Source organism: Mytilus edulis, chromosome 4, assembly GCF_963676685.1.
Source record: "Mytilus edulis chromosome 4, xbMytEdul2.2, whole genome shotgun sequence".
In the NCBI taxonomy this organism is placed as follows: Eukaryota; Metazoa; Mollusca; class Bivalvia; order Mytilida; family Mytilidae; genus Mytilus; species Mytilus edulis.
The window spans coordinates 18,240,757-18,265,980 of NC_092347.1; the positions used below are offsets into that span (position 1 = coordinate 18,240,757).

General features: G+C 32.5%; 2 protein-coding genes across 3 annotated transcripts; one reads left to right on the plus strand and one right to left on the minus strand.

Moving 5' to 3' along the window:
* The first annotated feature begins 583 nt into the window (after nt 1-583).
* Nucleotides 584-7,419, plus strand: LOC139519115 (protein toll-like). Its single transcript, XM_071310932.1, has 2 exons — nt 584-681; nt 4,551-7,419. Exon 2 carries the CDS (start codon nt 4,870-4,872, stop codon nt 6,889-6,891), a length of 2,022 nt encoding a protein of 673 aa, XP_071167033.1. The 5' UTR covers nt 584-681; nt 4,551-4,869; the 3' UTR covers nt 6,892-7,419.
* Nucleotides 7,420-14,358: 6,939 nt separating this feature from the next.
* Nucleotides 14,359-24,790, minus strand: LOC139521752 (protein toll-like). Of its 2 annotated transcripts, XM_071315333.1 has the most exons (3): nt 24,769-24,786; nt 18,842-18,890; nt 14,359-16,754 (listed from the first exon to the last, which is right to left on the minus strand). In XM_071315333.1, the coding sequence occupies exon 3, from the start codon at nt 16,723-16,725 to the stop codon at nt 14,704-14,706; it is 2,022 nt and encodes a 673-aa protein (XP_071171434.1). In that variant the 5' UTR covers nt 16,726-16,754; nt 18,842-18,890; nt 24,769-24,786; the 3' UTR covers nt 14,359-14,703. The 2 variants fall into 2 exon arrangements, with proteins under 2 accessions (XP_071171434.1, XP_071171435.1); XM_071315334.1 differs by lacking the exon at nt 18,842-18,890 and having other exon boundaries at nt 24,769-24,790.
* Nucleotides 24,791-25,224: the final 434 nt, after the last annotated feature.

Below are 25,224 nucleotides of genomic sequence, written 5' to 3' on the forward strand. Positions count from 1 at the left end.
TCATCTTAATAAAGTGTTATAGTATAACATTCTTTTATTTGTCTTTATCAATATTACTTTTACTGTTTAGTCTGTTTTTGTTGGTATTTATTAGACGTGGCTCTGTACTTATACATCCCGTCATCCCGTCATCCCGTCATTGTGTTATTGTTCTTTGATAATCTTTGCATTCTCGTCTTTCATTTTAGCTAATATGCTTTGTATATTATATTCTCTTTCGTTTTTCTTTTTTACATCAGCTTATTCTCGATTTATTTTTTATTTTCTTTTTCTTTGGTTTCTTTCGACTCTCTTCCACTTTTTCTAATCCTATTCGAGACATGGGTAAGTTACAAACCAATAATAACAACAACAGAACATTATTCTATAATATTTATAAGTAAAAATAAGTTTTCAGAAGTGTGTATACTTTGTTACCTTTATTTGCAATAAATATGGTAAGCATGCTTAGGTCAAATACACATTATCTATATAAGTAATATAAATCATTTTGTTCTATCTTTATCAATATTCGATATTTGATTTGCGTTTTAATATCGATTTTGAGACACTCTCGGTCTACCAATAGAAATATCAAATACATATACAACCAGGAAGCCTAGTTTGTATATGTATATATTCAACTATCATAGGTAATATACAACTCATTCATTTTGAGATAAAATATCAGCCAGGACACAGGTATGTTATTTTCATTCTGAGTTATAAAAGTAACGGATTTCAAACAATTCAAACGAATTTAATGATTATTGATGGTTAGATTCTGTCATAGTTAACAATAGCTTATCAGAGGAGACATATTTAGGTTTTTGACAAGTTGCCCGGCCTTCTGCAGACTTTGTGCATGTCCAACCCTAGTGCTGTCTAGCTTGGCTTCCTTTCTAAGATCCAAGATACGCATCCGAGTGTTTTACTTGGTTTCAAAATTAAGGAATACACGTATTACATATATATTTCACGCAAATGTTTTCACTCTTTAAAGTAAAACGTTTGTTAGGTGAGGATAAATGTGAAGCTTTTAACAGAATACAACCCTCATTTTGTATTGTAAAACTAATCATGATACTATGACTTGACGGAAAAGGTATTTTATTACACGCTCTTACTGTCACTTTCAAACAAACAATTTGGAAAAATCACCTACAACAGCCAACTATTGAGTTGTTTATCTAAACATTTAGACTTAACCGTGTTTAGACTGTTTTACCCCGATACGTTGACAAAGCATTTAGTTTCGTGATGACATACACATAGAATTCTTGAATATGTAGCATATTAATCTATTGTAATAAAAATTCATAATATTTAATACAATTTGTAGATTTAGCTAACAAGGTCCTTATACTTGTATAAAATAACATTAGTTTATAGTGGAAAGTTGTTGTAACGCTAAATAAGCTATAATGAAAAATTGCTTACTAGTCCCTCTCTGTGATTACCTTTAGAGAACTTTGGTTCATTTCCCAACCAATCTATCATGAAGGGAAGATAAATAATACAAATTTCAATCATAGTCTTTTTCAAAAATGGTGAACGGTTCTTTATATTGGTATGTAATCATTTTAAACGTTTCAAATTTATGAAATTATATTCGTACATCAATGTTTTTAATACACCAATAACAAAAACTGAAATATATTGAATCGATACATTTTGTAACTATTCAAATTAAAATCAGAAACCTAAACTTAATTATAAAATAATGAACCTGTTAAAGGGAGACAATACTCGCATAACTTTTTCGAATTGGCACATAATACAACGAAATGTCACTCTTGCATACAAATGGCACATCAATATATTAATTAACTGTGCAATCGCGCTCCACCTTCAAAGATGATTCTAAATTATAAATATAACCAAAAGTTGTTAATCTATAGATAGTAAAGACTAATGAAATCTAACCCACTGTTAAAATATTTCTTTGCATTTTTTTAAAACTTCCTCAGTAAAATTCTTGAGCCACTTGACTTTCATAGCTCATAATTAACGTTTTTACACAATATTTAAATAAAGTTGCTAAAGATTATTCGCCTCTCAAAGTGTAAGACGCAATAAAAATCGTATGCTTGCACCATCTTACCCAAAAACAGATTTAATTAAGTTCTGAACATTTCGACATTTCTTCGTTAAAACCGGTTTTAAACAAATCACAAGTACGTGTTAAGATCCGCGTAAATACCCATATCCCGATATCGTCAGGTTAATTTGCTAGAATATGCATGTACTCAGTCATACAAATACATCTTCACTATAAATACATTAAGTAATGTGAATTTGTTTTAAATGTAAATTACATATTATGAAATTTTATGGTGCAATTTGATAGTTCTTCGCTACATTGATATAACTAGCAGACGATAAATATTGATGAACAACATCGAGATGCGAGGATATAGTAATACGATACCTTAAATTTAAATACCAATGAGGTCAAATGGATTTGCACGATGTTGGCACTTAATTAAACCAAAGATATGTAAAACACACTATAGATCCTTTCCCCAGTGCAAAAGTATATGAACATTTCTCTTTTTTACATAAACATAAATGTTCTCAACTTTTTATTTCTAATCATATTTTCACAGTTTCATACAAAAAGGCAACATCCAAATCGTAAGGTCCCTTATCAAGTAGCAAACTCAAAAGCTCAAACACATCAAATGAATGAAAACAGCAACTGTCATATTCAAAATATATTGTCCAAATGTCAAAAGTAAATACAACTACCTTGTTTGAAGAAATTAGGGACAAATCATAGTTTTAACAAAATTCTTATTTGAACAAACGGTTAATTAAGACTGAAATATATCAAATACATTTTGCGAACGTTTGCTTACACAGACAGACGGCATATATTTTTGTTGGTAATTTAATTCGAAAAAATACATGTATAAATATTTTTCGAAAATTATGGTAATTAATCGATAATTACGCAAAAAACACCCCAAAAAGTCAAAACCTATAGTTGTTTCTTTGAATCATTTTGAACTCAAAATACATAACAATGACAATTGGCTTCCATAAAGGACCGCTGAGCTCATCTTTTCCTTGAGTTGATATTTTATACGTAAGAGAGAGAACATAAAAGAGCAGTTTAGTTGTTTCGTTTCTAAAAGCTATTAAGTTAATATTTCAAACAGTTTAAACTAATGTGTTTGCCTCATCCAAATATGTTCGATTTCTGCAATTTGTTTATTATAGTCATTGAGTATTTGAGCTGTTTGTGAAGTTCTATAAAATTGAGAATGGAAATTGGGAATGTGTCAAAGAGACAATAACCCGACCATAGAGCAGACAACAGCAGAAGGTCACCAACAGGTCTTCAATGCAGCTAGAAATTCCCGCACCCGGAGGCGTCCTTCAGCTGGCCCCTAAACAAATATACATATACTAGTTCAGTGACAATGAACGCCATACTTAACTCCAAATTGTACACAGGAAATTAAAGTTAAAAATAATACAAGAATAACAAAGGCCAGAGGCTCCTGACTTGGAACAGGCACAAAATTGCGGCGGGGTTAAACATGTTTATGAGATCTCAACCCCCCCATACTTCTAGCCAATGCAGAAAAGTAAACGCACAACAATACGCACATTAAAATTCAGTTCAAGAGAAGTCAGAGTCTGATGTCAGAAGCTGTAACCAAAGAAAATAAACAAAATGACAATAATACAGACATAACATCAGACTACTAGCAGTTAACTGACCTGCCATCGTCAGACTTCAATTAAATTGATTGAAAGATCATGTCTTCATCATATGAATATCAGGTACAATCCTTCCCGTGAGGGGTTTAGTATCATACCATCATAACATATATGAGAAGAACATAACCCGTGTCATGCCAACAACTGGTTTTTAAATAATGTGTTTAGTTCCAATGCAAAGACCCTATAAGTGAATCAATATTAACGCCAAAGTATGCAATCTTTAATCACCTGGCAACAGTATCGTAACTATATTATTTATGTTTATTTGACATCCTTTAACTGTTACCAAATCTTCAAAATCTTTAAACCCCTTATCATTATTGAAGGAAAAACTGGCATAATCAGCAAAAATACACTATCCAAGTATTTTGTAATTTATTCATCAAACAATAAAGTTTTCAAAGTTTTAAAAGAGGGTTGATTAGTTACTTTTTGTCAAGTGAGAAATATTTTGTACCGTCTAAAAATAGTGAACGGTTTAGTAAAAATTAAGCAATAACTTTTTATTATACGTTAAATGAAAGTAAAGATATTAAGGAACTGCGAATGCAAATTGTTATATAGGGCAAAGTACTTCTGTTAACCATATCTGTCAAAACCATTATCAGTGTTTCCACTTCCACATGAATGGTGAATTAAAAAATCACATTAAAGAATGTGTAAAATAGACAAAAAAGGGTAACTCTGAGTTAATTTTACGATTTTTGTCTATGCAATCATGGCAATGGTGTGGAATTTCATTTACTTAGTACTTTCTTAATTTTGATTATTCTAAGTTTTGCGTTTACAAGTGTTTGAAATTGTCAGTATAATAAGTGTATTTCTTTCTATTACAGATATAAGGATAGTAACAGATATAAGATAGTAGCAAGTATAAGCATAGTAACATATATAAGGATAGTAACAGATATAATATAGTAGCAAGTATAAGCATAGTAACATATATAAGGATAGTAACAGATATAAGGATAGTAGCAGGTATAAGGATAGTAACAGATATAAGGATAGTTACATATATAAGGATAATAGCAGATATAACGATAGTTACAGATATAAGGGTAGTGACAGATATAAGGATAGACTTAGTGACAGATATAAGGATAGTTACAGATATAAGGATAGTGGCAGATATAAAGATAGTAACAGACAATAAATATGCATCAACTGCCCTTGTTTACACTACTACTTCTGCTAGTACCCTTTGTGTCAGGTCAGTGTTCGGATTCAACCGTCACCAATATTGATATGTCCAACCGAGGTATAACTGAAATTGACGAGTTATTATTCTCAAATTGTAATCCACAAGCTATCAGTATTGACCTGTCTGGAAACCAAATTACACATATAAATGCAACTTCTTTTGCATCCTATGATGCGGGACTTAGTCAAAAATATATTTCTTTGTTTTACCAACTGAAAACATTAAATTTGAATGATAATCAAATTACCTCAATAAATCCGGATGCTTTTAAATACACCAAAGTTCTGGACACACTAAACATGCGGAACAATCAGATCCGGTCATTAGAATCTGATGTCTTTGAACCTATTGGCAATACATTGGTCACCTTGGTGTTGTCCAATAATGAAATAGAATCCATTGGTGAGTCGGTGTTTGGTAACAACCTAAAAAAACTCCGTCATGTTGACCTTTCATACAATAAAATGACATATATGGAAGCATGGCCGTATATTCCACCTTCTATCATAAAATTTGATCTTAGTCATAACGATGTGAATGAATTTACCAATCGACTTAACTGGACTTATAACCTGCAGGAACCTTATCATACCTATGTTGATTTAAGATACAATAAATTTACCAGATGGGACGATCAGTGGATCAAGAGATACCAGAAACCTGGCGGGGATTTCGTAGGGGACTTTGTTACCTATCAGGCAGACATTACAAACAATAACTGGACATGCGATTGCCATATGCATTATTTGGCATCAAAAATTCAGAAATCCTTTTACAGGTATGCAAAATCGGAACTTTCAAATGTTAAATGTAGTAATCCGCCAAATCTTAGAGGACAACGTATCCTGACAGTAGACCTTAACGAATTTAATTGTGACGTAGCAAACTGTTCATTTGGATGCACGTGTACAAACATATCCGAAACAAAAATTTTACAAGTAGATTGTATGAATGGAAACTTAATTAAACTACCTATGAAACTACCAAACATTCCAGACAGAACAATAATGTTAGACGTTTCTAATAACAATATTTGGAAAATAGACCCAAGACCATATGTTGACCAACTCGTGAAATTCAATGCAGCGAATAATAAACTTGTATTTATTGATCAAGAGACTGTCAAGAATATGACGCAGTCAAATTTGTCTATGAACATATCGAACAATAATCTCAAGTTTTTACCGAACTCTATTCAAAATATAAAATATATTTCCATTAGTGACAATCCATTTATGTGTGACTGTAATATGACATGGATGAAAGGATGGCTTGAACTGGATTCTATAGTAGAACCGGATAAGTCCATTACATGTAAAACAAAAGAAGGAGACGTCCATAAGATAATTGACGTTACAGAAAGCCTACTCGACTGTAATTATGATACTGAAATCGGTTTGGCAGTTGGTTTTGGTATTCTGTTAATTCTAGTCGTGATAGGGATCGTTTGGGCTAAGCGTTGTCCATATGAGACAAAAGTTCTCGTTTTCAAGTTTTTTAGAATCCATCCTAGTGATAAATATAAGATTGATGACGAAGTGAAATCGTACGATGCTTACATCTCATTTGATGATGAGAATATACACATACGACAATGGGTGATACGAAAACTGAAGAAACGTTTAGAGGAGAAGAAACAAGAATTATTTATACCGGTCATTCATGCGACATTGGGCGACGATAGGGCAGATCAGATTGTAAGATCTATGGAAAACAGTAAAAGAGTGATCATTATACTATCAGACAAATATGATGAAAATGAATGGAGTGTTTTTGAATGTCAGCAGGCGGAAATGCTGAATCCTAATGAAGGTAGAATTATATTCATTAAATATCATCCAGAAGCTGAGGACATGGTACAAAAAGAACCATGGAAATCTCGCGTAAAGGATAGAAAAGTTTTAGCAATAGGCGAAAAATCTAGTGAACACCAATGGTTTTGGGACAAACTTAAATATGAACTTCCGGTAAAATAGTTTTTCACAAACGATATTACAGAAAACAAATTCTAAATATTATTCAATGTTTTGTGAAATCAATGATCCTTTTGTGTCATCGTAAAATCGGATAAAAAGTTGATGCGTTATAAAGGCCTTAGATATATCTGTGCTAAAGCTTCTGACACTAATATACAGTATTGTCAAGAAAAATAATGAAATCATACATGTACAAACTTTACATATTTTAAAACAATATGAATGGTTGTCAGAAGAACGTGTTATTTAAAAGGTGTGCTTGATATGTAGTGTACCATGTAGTTATTGCCTTGAACAGTGCATTTTTTATACTTGTTAAAATATATGCCCTGGAAATTGAACAACTAATTGATATTAAACGTTAAAGACTACTTTATTGGTGAAAAGCTCTGGTACGAAACATCCAGCGACTCTTTTTATGAACATTTTAGTATAACTTAAGATAAACGTTTATCTTTAAAGATTTTTTGAGAAAAGAGTCTCTGCATTGTTACTCATACAGAAAATAAAGATAATAAAAGAAATTGGGAGGATGTAAAACTGTTTTGTGTTAATTTAATAATTTGACTGTCATAAAAGTGTGGGAAAGATTGTTTGTTTAAACGCTTAATGAAATAAAGTTCTCTGTTTAGTGCAAAATTATAAAAAATATTGCGCCATCTGTAGCGGTTACATTTAATTCGTCAAGTACATTTTTAATGACTATCTCTAGAAGAAACGTCTGTTGTCTTTGAAACTGTATGTTTGACGAGAAACACCATTTTAAGAGCGAGCTAAACCTTTTGTCTTTTAATCTGTATGTTTGACGAAAAACACTGTTGAGTGCGATGTAAAGCTTTTCCAAATTAAGCAACGGAACACTTGCAACAACTCTGATTGATCTGTAGGTGGCACAATCAGGGTTGGCAAAGTATTACGCGCTCGTTAAAACCAACGTTTGACAATACGCATACAATCATGGTTTTTGTCAACACTGAGCATAAATAAGGCAAATATTTTTCCGTAAAAGAGTTAAACGATACAAGAGGGAATCCTTACTCATTAGTTAAATATATATGTATTGATACTCAAACATGAAATACCTTTCAATTTTGAATTTTGTATACGGAAGTTTTTTGTAATTGTTCATTTTGTGAATCAAACGAAACATCAGAAGAAAAGAATCCTGCAAATTGAATGACAAGTTGCTACATACAAGTCTTATAATCATCGGCAAATTTGCCCCTTTACTCCTAAAGCGCTACTACAATTTGTTTGACAGAACTGAAAGAGAAATTTTCAAATCTTTGGGAATTTAAGGGATCAAAATCCAATAGATTTAGAATAAAAGCGTAATGAAGATCGTTGTCGCCGACGACAGAAGCATTAGTTTCGTCGTTGTCTGTTTGATTTTTGTTCACGCTACATGTAACTGTAGTAATTATTCACCGTTCCTGTGTAGTAGTATCTTACTTCCGTATTACAGCAGATTTTATTGATAGTCTCATTGTGGTTTGGAGAATATATAAACATGGTTGCAGTCGCCCTAACAACTTATTTTGTTATTTTCAATCCAATTATGATGCGATTTTTAGTTTGAATTAGTTAACCTTGTTCTGCAAGTAGACACATTCCCAGTATAGGTGGGATTCGTTTGCTAATTCTTTCGTTTACTTTATAGTGGTTTGTGGATTCGTTTGGTAATTTTTTCGTTTACTATATAGTTTTTTTGTGGATAACTTTTCGTTATTTTATATTCTTTCTACCATTGCGTAATCAAATTTTACTAAAATCCCGTTCCCTATTCACGAATGTGACATTCCGAATAAAACTGTTTGTAAAAACATGAGCAACAGCGACGGTAGCCACATGTGGAACAGGATCTGCTTAACCTTTCGAAGCACATGAAATCACCCCCAGTTTTTTTGTGGTGTTCGTGTTGCTAAGTCTTTAGTTTTCTATGTTGTGTCTTGTGTACTATTATTTGTCTGTTTGTCTTTTTCTTTTTTAGTCATGGTATTGTCAGTTTATTTTCGAACTTTGAGTTTGACTGTCCCTCTAGTATCTATCGCCACTCTTTTTAAATAGATCCTTGGATTCGTTGTCATCAACAACCTTTTATATCAAATTTAAACCCATTTATTACCAGCAAAATAAAAGTATAAGTTGTTGTCAGGCATTCTTTTTTGTTACTTAATATGTTCTGTGGCAAAAAATATTCTATTGGAAATTTAAATTTAGTCCAGTAGTTAATCCACCATTTTTTCTTAAATGCCTTGTACCAAGTCAGGAAAATGGCCATTGTTATATTTTAGTTCGTTTCTGAGTGTGTTACATTTTAATGTTGTGTTTCTCTTGTGTCGTAGTTCTCTTATATTTGATACGTTTCTCTCAGTTTTAGTTTGTAACCCGGATTTGTTTTTTTTCTATCAATATATGAATTTCGAACAGCGGTGTACTACTGTTGCCTTTATTTAAACCCGGAAGATTTTGTAATACCGGTAAATACTGCTGTAAATCGATTTAAAGATAAAAGTGATTAGGTTATTGAACTAGTAAAAGTCTTGTTCACTTTGTTTGAAAGCAAATTTACAGATCTAACATGGTTGGGTTGATGTTTAGACGAGTTGTATATATATATATATATTGCTTTCGCAAATTTTTGGTTCTTCCCTCGCCGGGATTCGTATATATATATATACAACTCGTCTAAACATCAACCCAACAATGTTAGATCTGTAAATTTGCTTTCGCAAATTTTTGGTTCTTCCCTCGCCGGGATTCGAACCCATGCTACTGTGATATCGTGACACCAAATCGCCTGCACTGCAGCCGTCCCTCTAGACCACACGACCACCTGGGTTCTAAAAAAAAAGAGCTTTCGCTGGCCGTGTGTTACCTTTCCACGTCAGTTTTAATCTAGCGGCGTACTGCAGTACATGATATATAAGGCATGAAGATGTTATTGTTACAGATCAGCTAAATTATCTATAGTAAAGGATCCTACAAATTAATGTAAGATACAGTCACAGAAAATAACTATATTTATAAGTACGTCTGAGTCAGTGACAACTCCTATAAGATATGCATGTTATATGTTTCGCTGAATATTTGGCCGTTAGTTTTCTTGTTTGAATTGTTTTATATTTGTCATTTCGGGGTCTTTTATAGCTGACAATGCGGTATGGGCTTTGCTTATACTTATTAATTTCTGTGTCATTTGATCTCTGGTGAAGATATTTTATAATTGGCAATCATACCACATCTTCTTTTTTATATACTAAAATCTTCATTGCGGAAAAATAAAATAAAATTCTATCCGGGGAAATTTATACCGGTTATCCACCTTAAATCGATTTGCATCAGTATTTACCAGCACTGCGATTAAATCGCAATGTTTCAATAGATTATTTCACACCACCGAACATATTGAGTAACACTTAAGAAAAAAGAGCTTATCATCAATTATTGTAATAAAATATATGAAAATAGTAGAATTAACTATTTTTGGAGTGTAAAAAAATCTTTCGATGTTTTAGATACATTACGTGCTTTTGATTATGTTGACAGTTTGATTTTTCTACTCTTTACAATACACTTCCACACAATCTTATCAAACAATAGTGTTCCTATTTAATCAAATGCTGCAATTCATTTAAAGCCTACAGCTCTTATTAGAAAGAATTATATGTTAGATATACTTACTGAGGGTGTGATTAGATGATTGAAGGTATACACTTTCTCCTTGATAATATTTATGTACGTTTCGGAAACAACGTTTATCGACAAGTTGTAGGTATTCCAATAGACACTAAGTGCGTCCCTTTAATATAAGACTTGTGTTTGTACTGTTATGAATCACAGTTCACGACCAAATTCAGTAAAGACCTGTCTTAATTGCAGTAAATTCAATAATACTTACCGTAACTTTGATGATGTTTTTGGTAAATAATCAAGAATTGTCTAAATATACTGCTGAAGTTTACCTAAAAGAAACTTACTTTAAATAAATCAAATTTAAACGTTGATAACTCTCCTTTTCTAGATTTTAATATTTCGGTTTTACACGGGAAATCTCACACTAAAATTTTCGACAAAAGGGACGACTTTTCGTTTCCTATTGTTAATTTTCCGTTTTTGGATGGTGATGTTCCATTGGCACCATCTTACGGGGTTAATATTTCACAAGTAGTTCGCTACGCCGTGTCTGTTGTGACTTTTTTTTTCATAAACGAACGTAATCTATGCATTACTGGTAAATTATTAAGTCAAGGATTTCGGGATATTAAGATGTGATATGATTGACACATAAATTAACAAACTATAAGTCACTGTACGGCTGTATTACCTTAATGAGTAAGAACGCAGAATGTTTCGTGTCCCTGAGTGTGTAACCAAAATAGTAGTCAGAATTTTTGTGTTAACATGAAATATCAATTTAATGTTCAGTTTCCAATACATAGATTGCACACCTTTTCAAAATTATTGATTTATATGCTTCAAGAGAGGTGAAAGATACCAAAGGGACATGCAAACTCATATGATGTAAGTTTTTATAACTTCGTGTATAAACTTTCGTTTACCATTTATAAGACATACATGTGCTCGAGTGAACGAAAACAGAATTGACTACTGTAACCCAGAAACCAACTATGACTATTGCTCTAATTAAAATGTTTATACCAATCATATCCATTTTGAACACTACAATGAATGTATTTTTCATTAATCAGTGTTTTAGATTAAGCACAAGATTTTGTTCCTATGATGCCGAATACTGTCATTTTTTAAATGCATTCGTGATTAGCTCAACAGTATTTCATTGTAAGTTGAAAATAATATAGTCTATGTATTACTTGTTTAAATTTTATAATAAAAATGTTATACATAAGATTTTTTAGGTATCCTTAGGTGTAAAATCGAATACCTGGCTTGAGAATTAAAGGGAGATATATCTTCAAAAATTTCGAAATAGAATTTAACTGCTCTAAGGTTTTGGCTACTCTGAAGAAGTTGAATAATTCAGATTCATTGCAAAATTGTTCGTTTTTATTTAATGATGTATATAATTATGCAATGTTATGCAATGCAATCATACTATTATATTAATTATACATGCACAATTAGATAATTATGAATGAAAAGTGTAAACTGTATTAAAAATGAAGATAATGTGTGATTTTCTTATAAAACAAGTTTATAACCAAGTTTGTATACATGTGTCAAAACATGCCAATACAAAATTTTCCAAATTTATAAATGTACTTAAACTAAGTAGTTCGTTCTTTAAATAATTGATTAAATTCAAGTTTTATATTCTGTTATAGATATAAAATTCAAATGTAAGCTTATTTGTTCTTGTGTTCATACCTAAATGAGTTGTAAGACCTTTATGATTTCCCGAATCAGAGTTGTTTGAATATATCGTCTATAGAGATCAACGGTCCGTCAACTACGAGTTCAAACCTCGATCGTGGTGTGGTTTAAGCGGTGTCAAACTGATTGCAGATAGTCTGATGTTTTCACCGCAGCGCAAAACTTGTGTCCGACACTAATAAAAACTACCTAGTGGTGTTATACGCCAACGAACAACTAACTGAACGATTTTCGTACAGACGAATTAATGAGTTCATTATAATTTAGCCTTAGTACACCTATCAAAATTTGCTTCTAATACATTTTAGTATCATAGATATATATTTATATATTTATATTTGTATACATAAGCTTTGATTTTTTTACTTCAATAGTGTGATATTTCAAACGAAGTAAACAAAGAGATTTACTAACTGCATTCACGTTATCGATTTCATATTTAACTTTTAATCGATTTGCACCAATATTTACCTGCTTTGACAACTTCCGCGTTTAACTGCTGGATTAAACTCAATTATCCAATAGAATTTTTCATACCACCAAACATATATTGTAACAATGAATGCGTAACAAAAATTAGAAAGTTTATTCACTTGTAGTGAATGCCTTTATTTTTTGTTTAGTAATAAAGGGTTTTCATTTGACATAGAGGGTTCTTGCTTACATCGAATCCGAGAGATTATTCAAAATAAGCGGTCGAATTAAAACTGTCTACGACATGGTAAAAAAATTATAAAATAACGAGAAGACGTTCTAATATAGATTTTCTTAATTTGTATACTAGGTATAGCTCGCTCTCAACATGCATTGAGTGTCTCTTCAAACATGTTTACGGATTACAAAAAAGTCTCTATTCGGGGTATTCGATGAATATTTCCGTAACGCCATATTGCGATATTTTAATATAATTCATAATTATTGCACTAAGCATAGTCCCTCATTTTATTTCAACGAAACATCCTGATCTACAATGTCGAGTCAGTCAAATTATTATATACGCACAAGTTTTATTTGAAAAAAATTTGTCACCTTCCCAGCTTATTTTAACAAACCTTTATTTCCTCAACGAGTATCAATGCTGGATGTTTTGTACATGAGGGTAATACCAGTCAAGTAGTCAGTACTTAAGTGTTGACATGGAATATGTACATGAGGGTAATACCAGTCAAGTAGTCAGTACTTAAGTGTTGACATGGAATATGTACATGAGGGTAATACCAGTCAAGTAGTCAGTACTTAAGTGTTGACATGGAATATGTACATGAGGGTAATACCAGTCAAGTAGTCAGTACTTAAGTGTTGACATGATATATGTACATGAGGGTAATACCAGTCAAGTAGTCAGTACTTAAGTGTTGACATGGAATATGTACATGAGGGTAATACCAGTCAAGTAGTCAGTACTTAAGTGTTGACATGGAATATCAATTACATGTTCAAATCCAATACATATATTGCCTAAGCCGTTATGAGCACAACTTTTCAAAATTTTAAATTTATATGCTCTTCAAAAGAGGCAAAAGATACCAGGAGAGATTAAAACTCATCAGTCGAAAAAAAAACTTGACAACGCCATGGCTAAAAAACCCAAAGACAAATAAACAAACAACAGTACACAAAACACTGCATAGAAAACTAAAGACTAAGCAGTACGAACCCCACCCAAACTTGGGAAGATCTCATACGCTCCAAAATTAGGATAAATAGAACTCCTGCTTGTTGCACCCGTCGTGTTACTCATAATAGTACAAATCCGGAAATAAGTCTTATTCAACGTCCAACTGTTTCGATTGAGCGTCACTGCTGAATCGCAAATAGACGAGACTAGTGTATTGCTTTCTAAGTTATAATCCAATTATCCTTGATGAATTCTTATAACTTCATGACATTTTCGCTTACAATATAACCTACTCGAGTCAACGAAAAACAGAATTGTCTACTTTAATTGCGAAACCAACTATGACTAGTGCTTTTCTTATTAATTTTTTACCTACTATATCCAATTTGAACAGTTCAATGAATGCATTTATTTGTTTTAAGATTTTGCGTATCATTATATTGTCTCTCCCTCTTAAAAGGAAGAGGTTGGTTACAATAAATGGAGTATTATAATTGGAATAAAACATTTTAATTGCATACACATAATATCAACACAATACACTGTACATATCACTGACAATACAGTTCAATGAACACCTTTAAAATAACACGTTCTTCTGACCACTATAAACAATGTATAATTATCTCAAATATGTCAAGTTTGTACATTTATGATGACATTGTTCTTCTTTACAATAAAGAACACCAGACGCTTCGGCACAGAGATCTGATGCAGAGCCTCCATGACGACGCGAATTTTTATCCGATGTAACGATCTTACGACTGAGATCATACTTTGATGTCGCGACGGCTGCACAATGACTAGAATTTGTTTTATGTAATATCGTTAATGAATAATTATTTTACCGGAAGTTCATATTTAAGTTTGTCCCAAAACCATCGATGTTCACTAGATTTTTCGCCTATTGCTAAAACTTTTCTATCCTTTACACGGGATTTCCATGGTTCTTTTTTTACCATGTCTTCAGCTTCAGGATGATATTTAATGAATATAATTCTTCCTTCATTAGGATTCAGCATTTCCGCCTGCTGACATTCAAAAACACTCCATTCATTTTCATCATATTTGTCTGAAAGTATAATAATCACTCTTTTACTGTTTTCCATAGATCTGACAATCTGATCTGCTCTATCTTCGCCCAATGTCGCGTGAATGACCGGTATAAATAGTTCTTGTTTCTTCTCCTCTAAACGTTTCTTCAGTTTTCTTGTCACCCATTGTCGTATGTGTATGTTATCATCATCAAATGAGATGTAGGCATCGTACGATTTCACTTCTTCGTCAATCTTATATTTATCACTGGGATGGATTCTAAAAAACTTAAAAACGAGAACTTTTGTCTCATATGGACAACGCTTAGCCCAAACGATCCCTATCACGACCAGAATTAACAGAATACCAAAACCAACTGCCAAACCGATTTCAGTATCATAATTACAGTCGAGTAGGCTTTCTGTAACGTCAATTATCTTATGGACGTCTCCTTCTTTTGTTTGACATGTAACGGACTTATCCGGTTCTACTATAGAATCCAGTTCAAGCCATCCTTTCATCCATGTCATATTACAGTCACACATAAATGGATTGTTATAAATGGAAATAGATTGCACATTTTGAATAGAGTTTGGCAAAAACTTGAGATTATTATTCGATATGTTCATTGACAACTTTGACTGCGTCATATTTTTGACAGTCTCTTGATCGATAAACACAAGTTTATTATTCGCTACATTAAGTTTCACGAGTTTGTCAACATATGGTCTTGGGTCTATTTTCCAAATACTGTTATTAGAAACATCTAACGTTATGGTTCTGTCTGGAATGTCTGGTAGTTTCATTGGTAGCTTATATAAGTTTCCATTCATACAATCTACTTGTAATATTTGAGTTTCGGATATATTTGTACACGTGCATCCAAATGAACAGTTAGCTACGTCACAATTAAACTCGTTCAGGTCTACGTTCATGAGACGTTGTCCACTAAGGTTGGGCGGATTTCCACATTCAACATGTAAAAGTTCTGATTCTGCATACCTATAAAACGAGTCCTGAATCTTTGATGCCATGTAGTGCATATGACAATCGCATGTCCAGTTGTTGTTTGTAATGTCCAGCCGATAGGTAACAAAGTCCCCCACGAAATCACCGCCTGGTTTTTGGTATCTCCTGAACCACTCATCGTCCCATCTGGCAAATTTATTGTATCTTAAATCAACGTAAGCATGATAAGGTTCCTGTAGGTCATATGTCCAATTCAGATTATTTTTGAATTCATTCACGTCGTTATGACTAAGATCAAATCTTATGATAGAAGGTGGAATATACGGCCATGCTTCCATATATGTCATTTTATTGTATGAAAGGTTAACAATACGCAGTTTTATTAGGTTGGTACCAAACATCGAACGACCAATGGATGATATTTCATTATGTGACAACTCCAAGGTGACCAATGTGTTGCCAATAGGTTCAAAGACCTCAGCTTCTAATGACCGGAGCTGATTGTTATTCATTTTCAGTGTCTCCAGAACTTTTGTGTATTTAAAAGCATCATGGTCTATTGAGCTAATTTGGTTATCATCTAAATTTAATGTTTTCAGTTGGTAAAACAAAGAAATATACTTCTTACTAAGTCCCCCGTCATAGGATGCAAAAGAAGTTGCATTTATATGTGTTATTTGGTTTCCAGACAGATCAATACTTATTGCTTGTGGGTTACAGTTTGCGAACAATGACTCGTCGATTTCCGTTATACCTCGGTTGGACATATCAATGTTGGTGAGGGTTTGATCCGAACACTGACCTGACACAAATGGTACAAACAGAAGGAGTACTGCGAACAAGGGCAGTTGATGCATATTTATTGTCTGTCATTGATTCCTTTTAGCTGAAATAGAAAAATATACATTTAACATACTGAAAACTTCAAAAACCAGTATAGATGCATAATTTATAACAAATAAAAGTACTAGCAATCGAACTCATTTGCTCTCTATTTTATAGACTCACAACCTAAAATCAATATAAGTATAAAGTTCGACTTCCTGGTCTGGTTTACAAATTCGTAAACGTTTTCTTCCGTTTCTTAATTCACGCATTCGCGTAGAAGTCGAAAATTAATATATGAATTTATTCAGATATTATAAACAAAGAACTTTGCCCTGTACAGCAATTTGCATTCACAGGTCTATGGATCGCTACTTTAATTTGATTTTAAAGTAAAAGTAACTGCTTAAATAAACTCATAATAGATAGCAGGACTAAATTCTGTATATACGTCAGACGCGCGTTTCGTCTACAAAAGACTCATCAGTGACGCTCAAATCCAAAAAAGTTAAAAAGGCCAAATAAAGTACGAAGTTGAAGAGCATTGCTACTATTTTTGGACAGGGTTTGTGTGTAGTATTTCTCAATTGACATAAACTGACCAAACAATCTCCTTTCAAAACTTTATTGTCTGATTAATGCACAAAAAAAAAATAATAGTATAATGTTGACTTTCATGCAAGTTTTTCATTAAATAAGGAAAGTTGGTTTATGATTTTGAAGATTAGGTGAACACGATGTCAAATACACATAAAACTTAACAAACTGTTAAAAAAATCACAAAACTTGATACACAAACTGTAGAAATCGACTCATTTGCCTTACTCGGTATGGTAAATGTATAAAACAGCTCAGATGTTCTTATATATTATCCCTCCTTTGTAAAATGTAAATCTGTCTAAGCTTGTACGCGTATATAACAAGTGAACACAAAGTTGGGCCTAGGGGGTCCTTGTAAGATGCCGAGTGACATTATTAATTTTTATTGATAGTTTTACGAATGATTCAAAGCAAAAACTAAATGTGTTTGTCTTGATATTACGAAGGAATTATTTTGCAGATGAAACTGAGGACTAATTATCGTAGTTTTTAGCATATTATATAAAAGTGAAAATCAAAAAACCATTTGATATACTGTCAATAAAGATATCAAACATCTTACTGGTGTCAGTCTCCATGAATTGTTTGTTGGAATAAAAAAAATTAAATCATGGTTATCTCCACCTTCATTTAAGTTTGCCATTTTAGAATAAAACCATGTTGGACATTTGTTATTAATCAATTTTAGAAATGAAAATGCAGAGAACTTTAGGTTAGAAAAGTCAAATATTCATACTATAGTTTGGCATTGGGAATATGACTTGTGCTTTTACATATCTTTTGGCCAATTTAGGGTATAATCGTTTATTTGTATAAATTGGTATTGTTGCTCAATGATTGTCGTTTGTTGATGTGGTTCATAAGTTTTTCTCGTTTCTCGTTTTATTTTTTTATTGAGATTAGACCGTTGGCTTTCCGGTTTGAATGGTGTTACATTAGTCATCTTTGGGGCCCTTTGTTCGGTGTGAACCGAGGATCTGTGTTGAAGGCGGTAGTTTGACTTTTAATGGTTTACTTTTTGCTAATTGTGACTTGGAGAGAATGAGAGAGTTGTCTCATTGGCTTCTTATATCTATATTTTCCATCAACCCATCACATCATGATTAAATTCTAAATTGTTTACAATAATAAATGATGGTGTGTATTCTATTGACATAATTTCCAACACTGACTAACTTTTTATTTTAAAGTGCACATACATATACATGTACATGTACATGTACATGACTTTACATATATAAATATAGATGTATTTATACTACATGTATAATAATCAGACACGTATCCGAGATTTTGATAGGGGGCAAGCTAGGAAACGTTAAGAGCAGAACATGTGAAAAGTATATGCATTAACCGTACATATATTTCCATGAGGGGACCCACCCCTACCTCAGCCCTTAATCCATCTCCTCTGATACTACATGTATGACCATTAAAAGCTACTATTAACTATATGTTCCTGTATTAACTTAAAAATACATAGCGAAGCAGTTAATTTCATCGTTGTAACCCGTTATTTTATAAATCGGAATATAAAAATTCACATACCTGTGTCCTAGTTGATATTTAAACCCAAAGTGAATCAGTTGTGGATTACCTATAATAGTTAAATGTATACAAACTAGACTTCCTCGTTTAATTTTATTCGATATTTCTATTGGTGGGCTAAGAGTGCTGAGTGAATATTTAAAGGCAAATCAAATACTGTATATTTATAAAAGTAGAAAAACCATTTTATATTACTTATATAGTCAATGTGCACTTGACCTTAATATATTTACTAGTATTATATGTATAGGAAACACGAGACGATGTGTGTGACAAAATAAGTACTTAGACCTTCTTGTTACTTATCAATGAAAATAAAACAAAGGATTATATAATAACGGGAAAATGTTGTTATAATTGGTTAGTAACTTAGCCAGATCTCGATCTGCGTAGCTGGGTAATTTTTACGTGTACGCCCAAACCTTGGCGAGGGATATGAGAGGTGCCAACCGCTCAATGTTGAAGCACCTGCGGGTAGTGGGTTCGAAAGGGACAAAGCCCCTAAAAGCTATCGAGAATGAGATACCATAATGATTCCTGTCAGTAAATAATCATTGATAGCAACATACTTTTGAATCTAAATGGTTTATTTATGCTATTGTTTCAGAAAAAGGGAGAAGGTTTGGATCCATTTAAACGTTTAATCCCGCTGCAAATGTTTGCACCTGTCCTAAGTCAGGAATCTGATGTACATGTAAAGTAGTTGTCGTTTGTTTATGTAATTTACACGTGTTTGTCGTTTGTCGTTTTTTTTATTTTATATAGATTAGACCGGTAGTTTTCCCGTTTGAAAGGTTTTACACTAGTAATTTTGGGGGCAGAATAAATTTGCGCCAATTGCAGTTTTGAAAAGGTATTAATTGCGCCACTCTCTTTTATTTTGATGGTATTAATTGCGCCAATAAATGAAATGAAATTGCGCCACATTTACCTGTAACATTTTTTACTTATATCATACCTGTACATGTTTAACCTATATCATACATGTACTATTATTAAAATTTCCACTTAAGATTTAATTGAACACTCATCAAATTTAAGAAAACTTGCCAAAAATAAATTGTTTAGTAATAGAATATTTTTTCACGAGTCAAGAGTGTCTGATATACTATTCAAGAAAATAGATTCTGATAGAGGAAAAACCGGTCATCATTGTTGAAGAACACAAAATTCCGTCAGGCATTTGTACAGAAAACTGGAGAAATAAAGTGGAGATGTAACAGTTAAGGAAAACTGGAGAAATAAGGTGGAGATGTACAGTTAAGTCGTGTTGTGCTAGGTTATTCACAGATGAATCGTGTAAAATTATTATATGTCATGAAACAAAAGTCCAGAAATAAGAACGTCAAATTTTGAGAACTGTGTGCAAAAGAAAAGCAACCGATATGTTGCCAGAGACACCTTCAAAAATAAAAAAATTCAGAGCTCTTCAAAATTGAAGAAGAAAATTTAGAAAAGAAAGATTTAAAATATGTGCGTCAGTCAATGTATATGGAGAGAATAAAACTGCATCCGGCTCAACCTAAAAGTCAAGCAGAATTTCACAGAATATTGGATGATATTGGTGTTGTTAAACAAAGATGATGACTTTGTATTGTGTAACGAGCCAGAAAGCGGGATAATTTTATTAGGATGATTGTTTCATTGGCGCAAATGATACCTATAGTTTTGAAAATTAGGTGGCGCAAAAGAAGTATTGGCGCAATTAAGTTGTGGCGCAAATGAGTTACTTTTTGGCGAAAATGAGTTACTTTTTGGCGCAAAAAGATATCGCCCAATTTTGGGGCCCTTTATAGCTTGTTGTTCGGTGTGAGCCAAATTGTTATTTGGATGGAGAGTTATCTCATTGGCACTCACACTACATTTTCCTATATCTATTTGTTTTGGTTAAATTTTGTAATAATATGTTAACTTATTCATCGTGTTAAACTGGAAGCTAGCCAAATGGTCATTGGTTTTAGAGAAAACTTCCAAACCAATATTACTTTTAAATAAGTTTAAAGGGTGCCGTGAGTGAGCATACAATCGACAAAAGCACCTTTTAATGAACACAAAAAAAATATTTTTAAGAGGTGCAATATCAAAAAATTCTGGAACGCCTTGGATTTCTTCCCACAAAAAGTGAATCAATTTATCATTCCTTTAAAGGGATTTAAAAAAATCTAAAAATTTCTTTTGATATTTTTTCTTGATCTGGTACATTTCACGACAATCTATGAAGGTTTATAAATTGAGAACGTAAAACAAATAATTGCGTAAAGAAGAGTCCGGCTCTCTTTCTATAAAAAAAGAACAGAAAAATGAGCGAAAACAAATGCTTTCAAAATTTTAGCTTTAGACATTAGTCATAGAAAAAGCTTCTTCGGCATTTTCATAAAATTCGATGAAGGTTCGACAAGTAGTTAATGTAATTGAGAAATAACAAAATGTAAGCCCAAACTGCGACCACTTATTATTTGCAGAAAGAAATACATTTTGTCCTTAAAATGTGGGAAAACTAAAGATATAATTGCATTATTATATTGCTCTGAATACTCTTTTGATCATAAACAGTTTCTGTCCAACTTTCGTAAAATTTCACGGAGAGTCCATCAAAAGACTTTATTCACATTTGGAACCTAAATATTGACGCCGCTTTGTCTCGCTTTTGGGACATAAATCACAGGCTCGACAAAAATACAAACAGCATATCGAATCTGAGCAGATAGTGAATTGATTTAAATATAAGAAAAGTGCGTAGAATTCATAGTAGATTCAGACTTTTACAAAAGATACGAACAAATATATTAAATGATCTATTTGATTAAATTTAGTCCCTTTTTATTCAAAATTACAATCCATTGAAAAAAGAAGCACCAAGCTGATGTGCTTTTGACAAATTTTTCTTATTCTATGTCAATTATTTGTTTTATTTTCAAAATTCAAGTGAACGCCCGGGCGTTTTGATGTAAACGTAGCTTCGCGCATGATTTTTTATAGGTTTTCTGTTTACAGGACTTTGAATTTTTCGAAAAAGTAAGGATTTTCTTGTCCCAGGAATAGATTACCTTAGCCGTATTTGGCACAACTTTTTGGAATTTTGAGTCCTTAGTGCTCTTCGGCTTTGTGCTTTTTTGGCTTTATAATTATTTTGGTCTAAGCGTCACTGGTGGGTCTTGTGTTGAATTATAATCCTGGTACCTTTGATAATTTTTTAAGCATGGTCTTTTACTATTATTGTTGTCTGTGTATGAGTCAAAGATATAAATTTACACTCATATACATTGATTTAGAATAGTAGAAAGATTGTAGTTTCGACCATATATGGACCATATATGGATAAAGTTACGAGCATCACTGAAGAGACATGTATTGTCGAAATGCGCATCTGGTGCAGGAAAATTGGTACTGTTAATGTTATTACTATCACTGGGTCGATGCCTCTGCTGGTGGACTGATCCAAATTTTGGGGGAATATGTGAAATGTTCACCCCCCCCCCCCCCCCCCCTTTTTGCAATATTTTATGGTAAATAAATGCAGAATGTTGCCATGGATACACAGAAAAGGAATTATTTTTCACCCTTTTAACTTTTGAAAATCAAATCTCTGGAAGGTACTGATTACATACATATATGCACATGTACAACACAAACAGTTATGTTAATGTATTAGAAATCCTGGAATAGGAGATGATAAGACATTTTGTGGCTCATTTTTAATTTTATTTTCTAACTGTGGAGTGCTACCTTAACTACAATCCCCTTCCCTTTTCACCATTGTGACCTATCTAATTAGACTATTTAGAGCTTTGTAATAACATGAGCAACACGACGGGTCGGCGTTTTGCATTTGCGTCGATCTGCAATTAATTTGCGTCGATTTTTTCTTTCATTTGCACCGATTTTTGTTTCATTTGCGCCGATTTTTGTTACAGGTAGAATTATAGATGAATGTTATTTCTTATTTATCATTATAGACCGCTTCCGTCAGCCAGTTGTACACATGTTATGAATTGTCAATCCTAACATGTATATAACTGTTGTCCTTAGGCCTGCTCACAATGGGGAGGTGGAAGTAGGATTTAAGAGCAAGGTAAGTCAATTCAAAAGCACTTTGTTTAAATACTTTAAAATCAAGAAGTAAAAACCTCAGATACAAGCCCTCTGTTTTTACTTAAATGATGAATAAAAATCTGTTGATAACATTCAAATCCATAAAAACTGAATACATTAAAATCATAAATCTTTTCATGCCGAGTATTTATAGGCAACACATCTAATATATTGTTCCTTCTATATTTGTCGTAATTGTCAATAACGAAGTCTATCTTTTCTTTCTCTGGCTTAGTACTGATGCGGGCATTTCTAGAGTTCTCATTTTAACATACGTAACGGCCTGAATTTTCTTGATAACCTCCATAAAAAAACATAAGTTCGGGTGGTGCGAATATTATTGTTCGTTGTAATGGGATTTAAGATTCTGGACCCTTATTTGTCCTCTTGTAGTTAATAATGGGTGCAGAGGCCCAGATATGAGGTGGATAGCGTGGTAAAACTGGTGTATCCTTACGACACTCTCTGTAAAAAAACAGCTAGTGATGCATTCTTCAAATTTTATTGATATACCTTCATGGTATAGTACATGTAAAAGTATTTACTCATCTGTGTTAAACTGTAAATGCAATTAGAGCAAATATAAAATCGGCGCAAATGAAAAAATAAAATCGGCGCAAATGAAAGAATGAACATTTGAAAAATAGGCACAAATAGCATACGCCCCGACGGATACCACATATGGAGAAGTACCTGGAACCACCCCCAGATTTTGGTGGGGTTCATATTGTTGTTGTATCCCTATTTGTGACATTATGTTCACGCATCGTTGTCAATGTAATGAAATTTGATGCGACTGTCGTACAAGTGAGAGGTTTATCGGCAGGGGTCGAATTTAAGTTTTTTTGTGTACTGGTCAGCCGGACCAGCGGACTGAAAACTCTACTGGTCTGGCTCCAAATCTACTGGTCCTGCAAAAATGACATTCATTTGACAAACACTTAAATAGCGCTATAAAACCAAGTTCAATCCACCATTTTCTACATTTGAAAATGCCTGTACCAAGTCAGGAATATGACAGTGGTTGTCCATTCGTTTGATGTGTTTTGTCATTTGATTTTGCCATTTGATTAGGGACTTTCCGTTTTGAATTTTCCTCAGAGTTCAGTATTTTTGTGATTTTACTTTAATATGAATATACACTGAGCAAATAAATCTGATCTATGACACAATGTTACTACACAATTAATAAAACAAGGGGGTTATATGTTAAACAATATCAGAACCATAACCTTCGACAAAATACCGCCAAAGAAAAAAACGTACAAAGATATATAAATAGAACATATATATATATATTATACAAACATACTAACATCAACCCAACAATGTAAGATCTGTAAATTTGCTTTCGCAAATTTTTGTTCTTCCTCGCCGAGATTCGAACTCCTGCTACTCAGACAACAAATCACCTGCACTGTCCCCGGCGCGCTAGACCACTAGACCACCTTGGCTTCAATATATTACAAAATTAATATTTGTTTTGTTCATACTAGTACAAAATTAGAAGTGAAAATATATCGTCACACCAAACACTTATCAAAGGAAAGAAGAAACTATTAAAAATAGTGAAAGAGTGATATAAATAAGTAAAGTTTAACAGTTGATAACAAAAATGCATTGCAAATTGTATTAACACGAAAGTACGATTTGAGAGTACTAGCAGGTACTGAAAGCTAGTTAAAAGTCAAACACAATTATTAATAATAATGATATAAAAAACACCCTATTTACACATCTCTTTTATAAAAATTTAAATACATGTAAAAAAAACTATATTCATTGTAATGTAATAAATAAAAACAATGAGAATGCTTACAGAAATAATGTAATACCTGTTTAACTTTTATCATGCCAAAAACCAAAAGTGTATATACCTGTAGTATGCACCTGGGTAAATTACCTATGGAACATCTACTTCCTACTTCTTTCTATTGGCTGATCGAACTATAATAAACCAATATGTATATCGTTAGGTAATCTTTCCATTGACTTTGTTCATTGTATGATACTAGTCAAATATTCCTGGTTCAAAAGTAGCACAGAATTAATCGTGACTCGAGGGGGGTCTTTGGTATTTGTACTTTTTTTCCAATTTTTCTCTTTTCTTTATATTTATCTTCAGTCTTTATATTTTTCACTATTTCTGTCTAGTCTTTTTTTTGATAGTTTATTATGTTTTTTTTAAATTCTGTTATTTAAATCCAGCTATCATATATATATAAATAAGCCTCTTACTTGCAATATCATGCCTTACAAACTAAACAAACAATTATAAACTGAAAGGTCGT

What these genes read in the sequence shown, in the direction of transcription:
- LOC139519115 (XM_071310932.1), top strand. Translation starts at nt 4,870, where the DNA reads ATGCATCAACTGCCCTTGTTTACACTACTACTTCTGCTAGTACCCTTT.
- LOC139521752 (XM_071315334.1), bottom strand. Translation starts at nt 16,725, where the DNA reads ATGCATCAACTGCCCTTGTTCGCAGTACTCCTTCTGTTTGTACCATTT.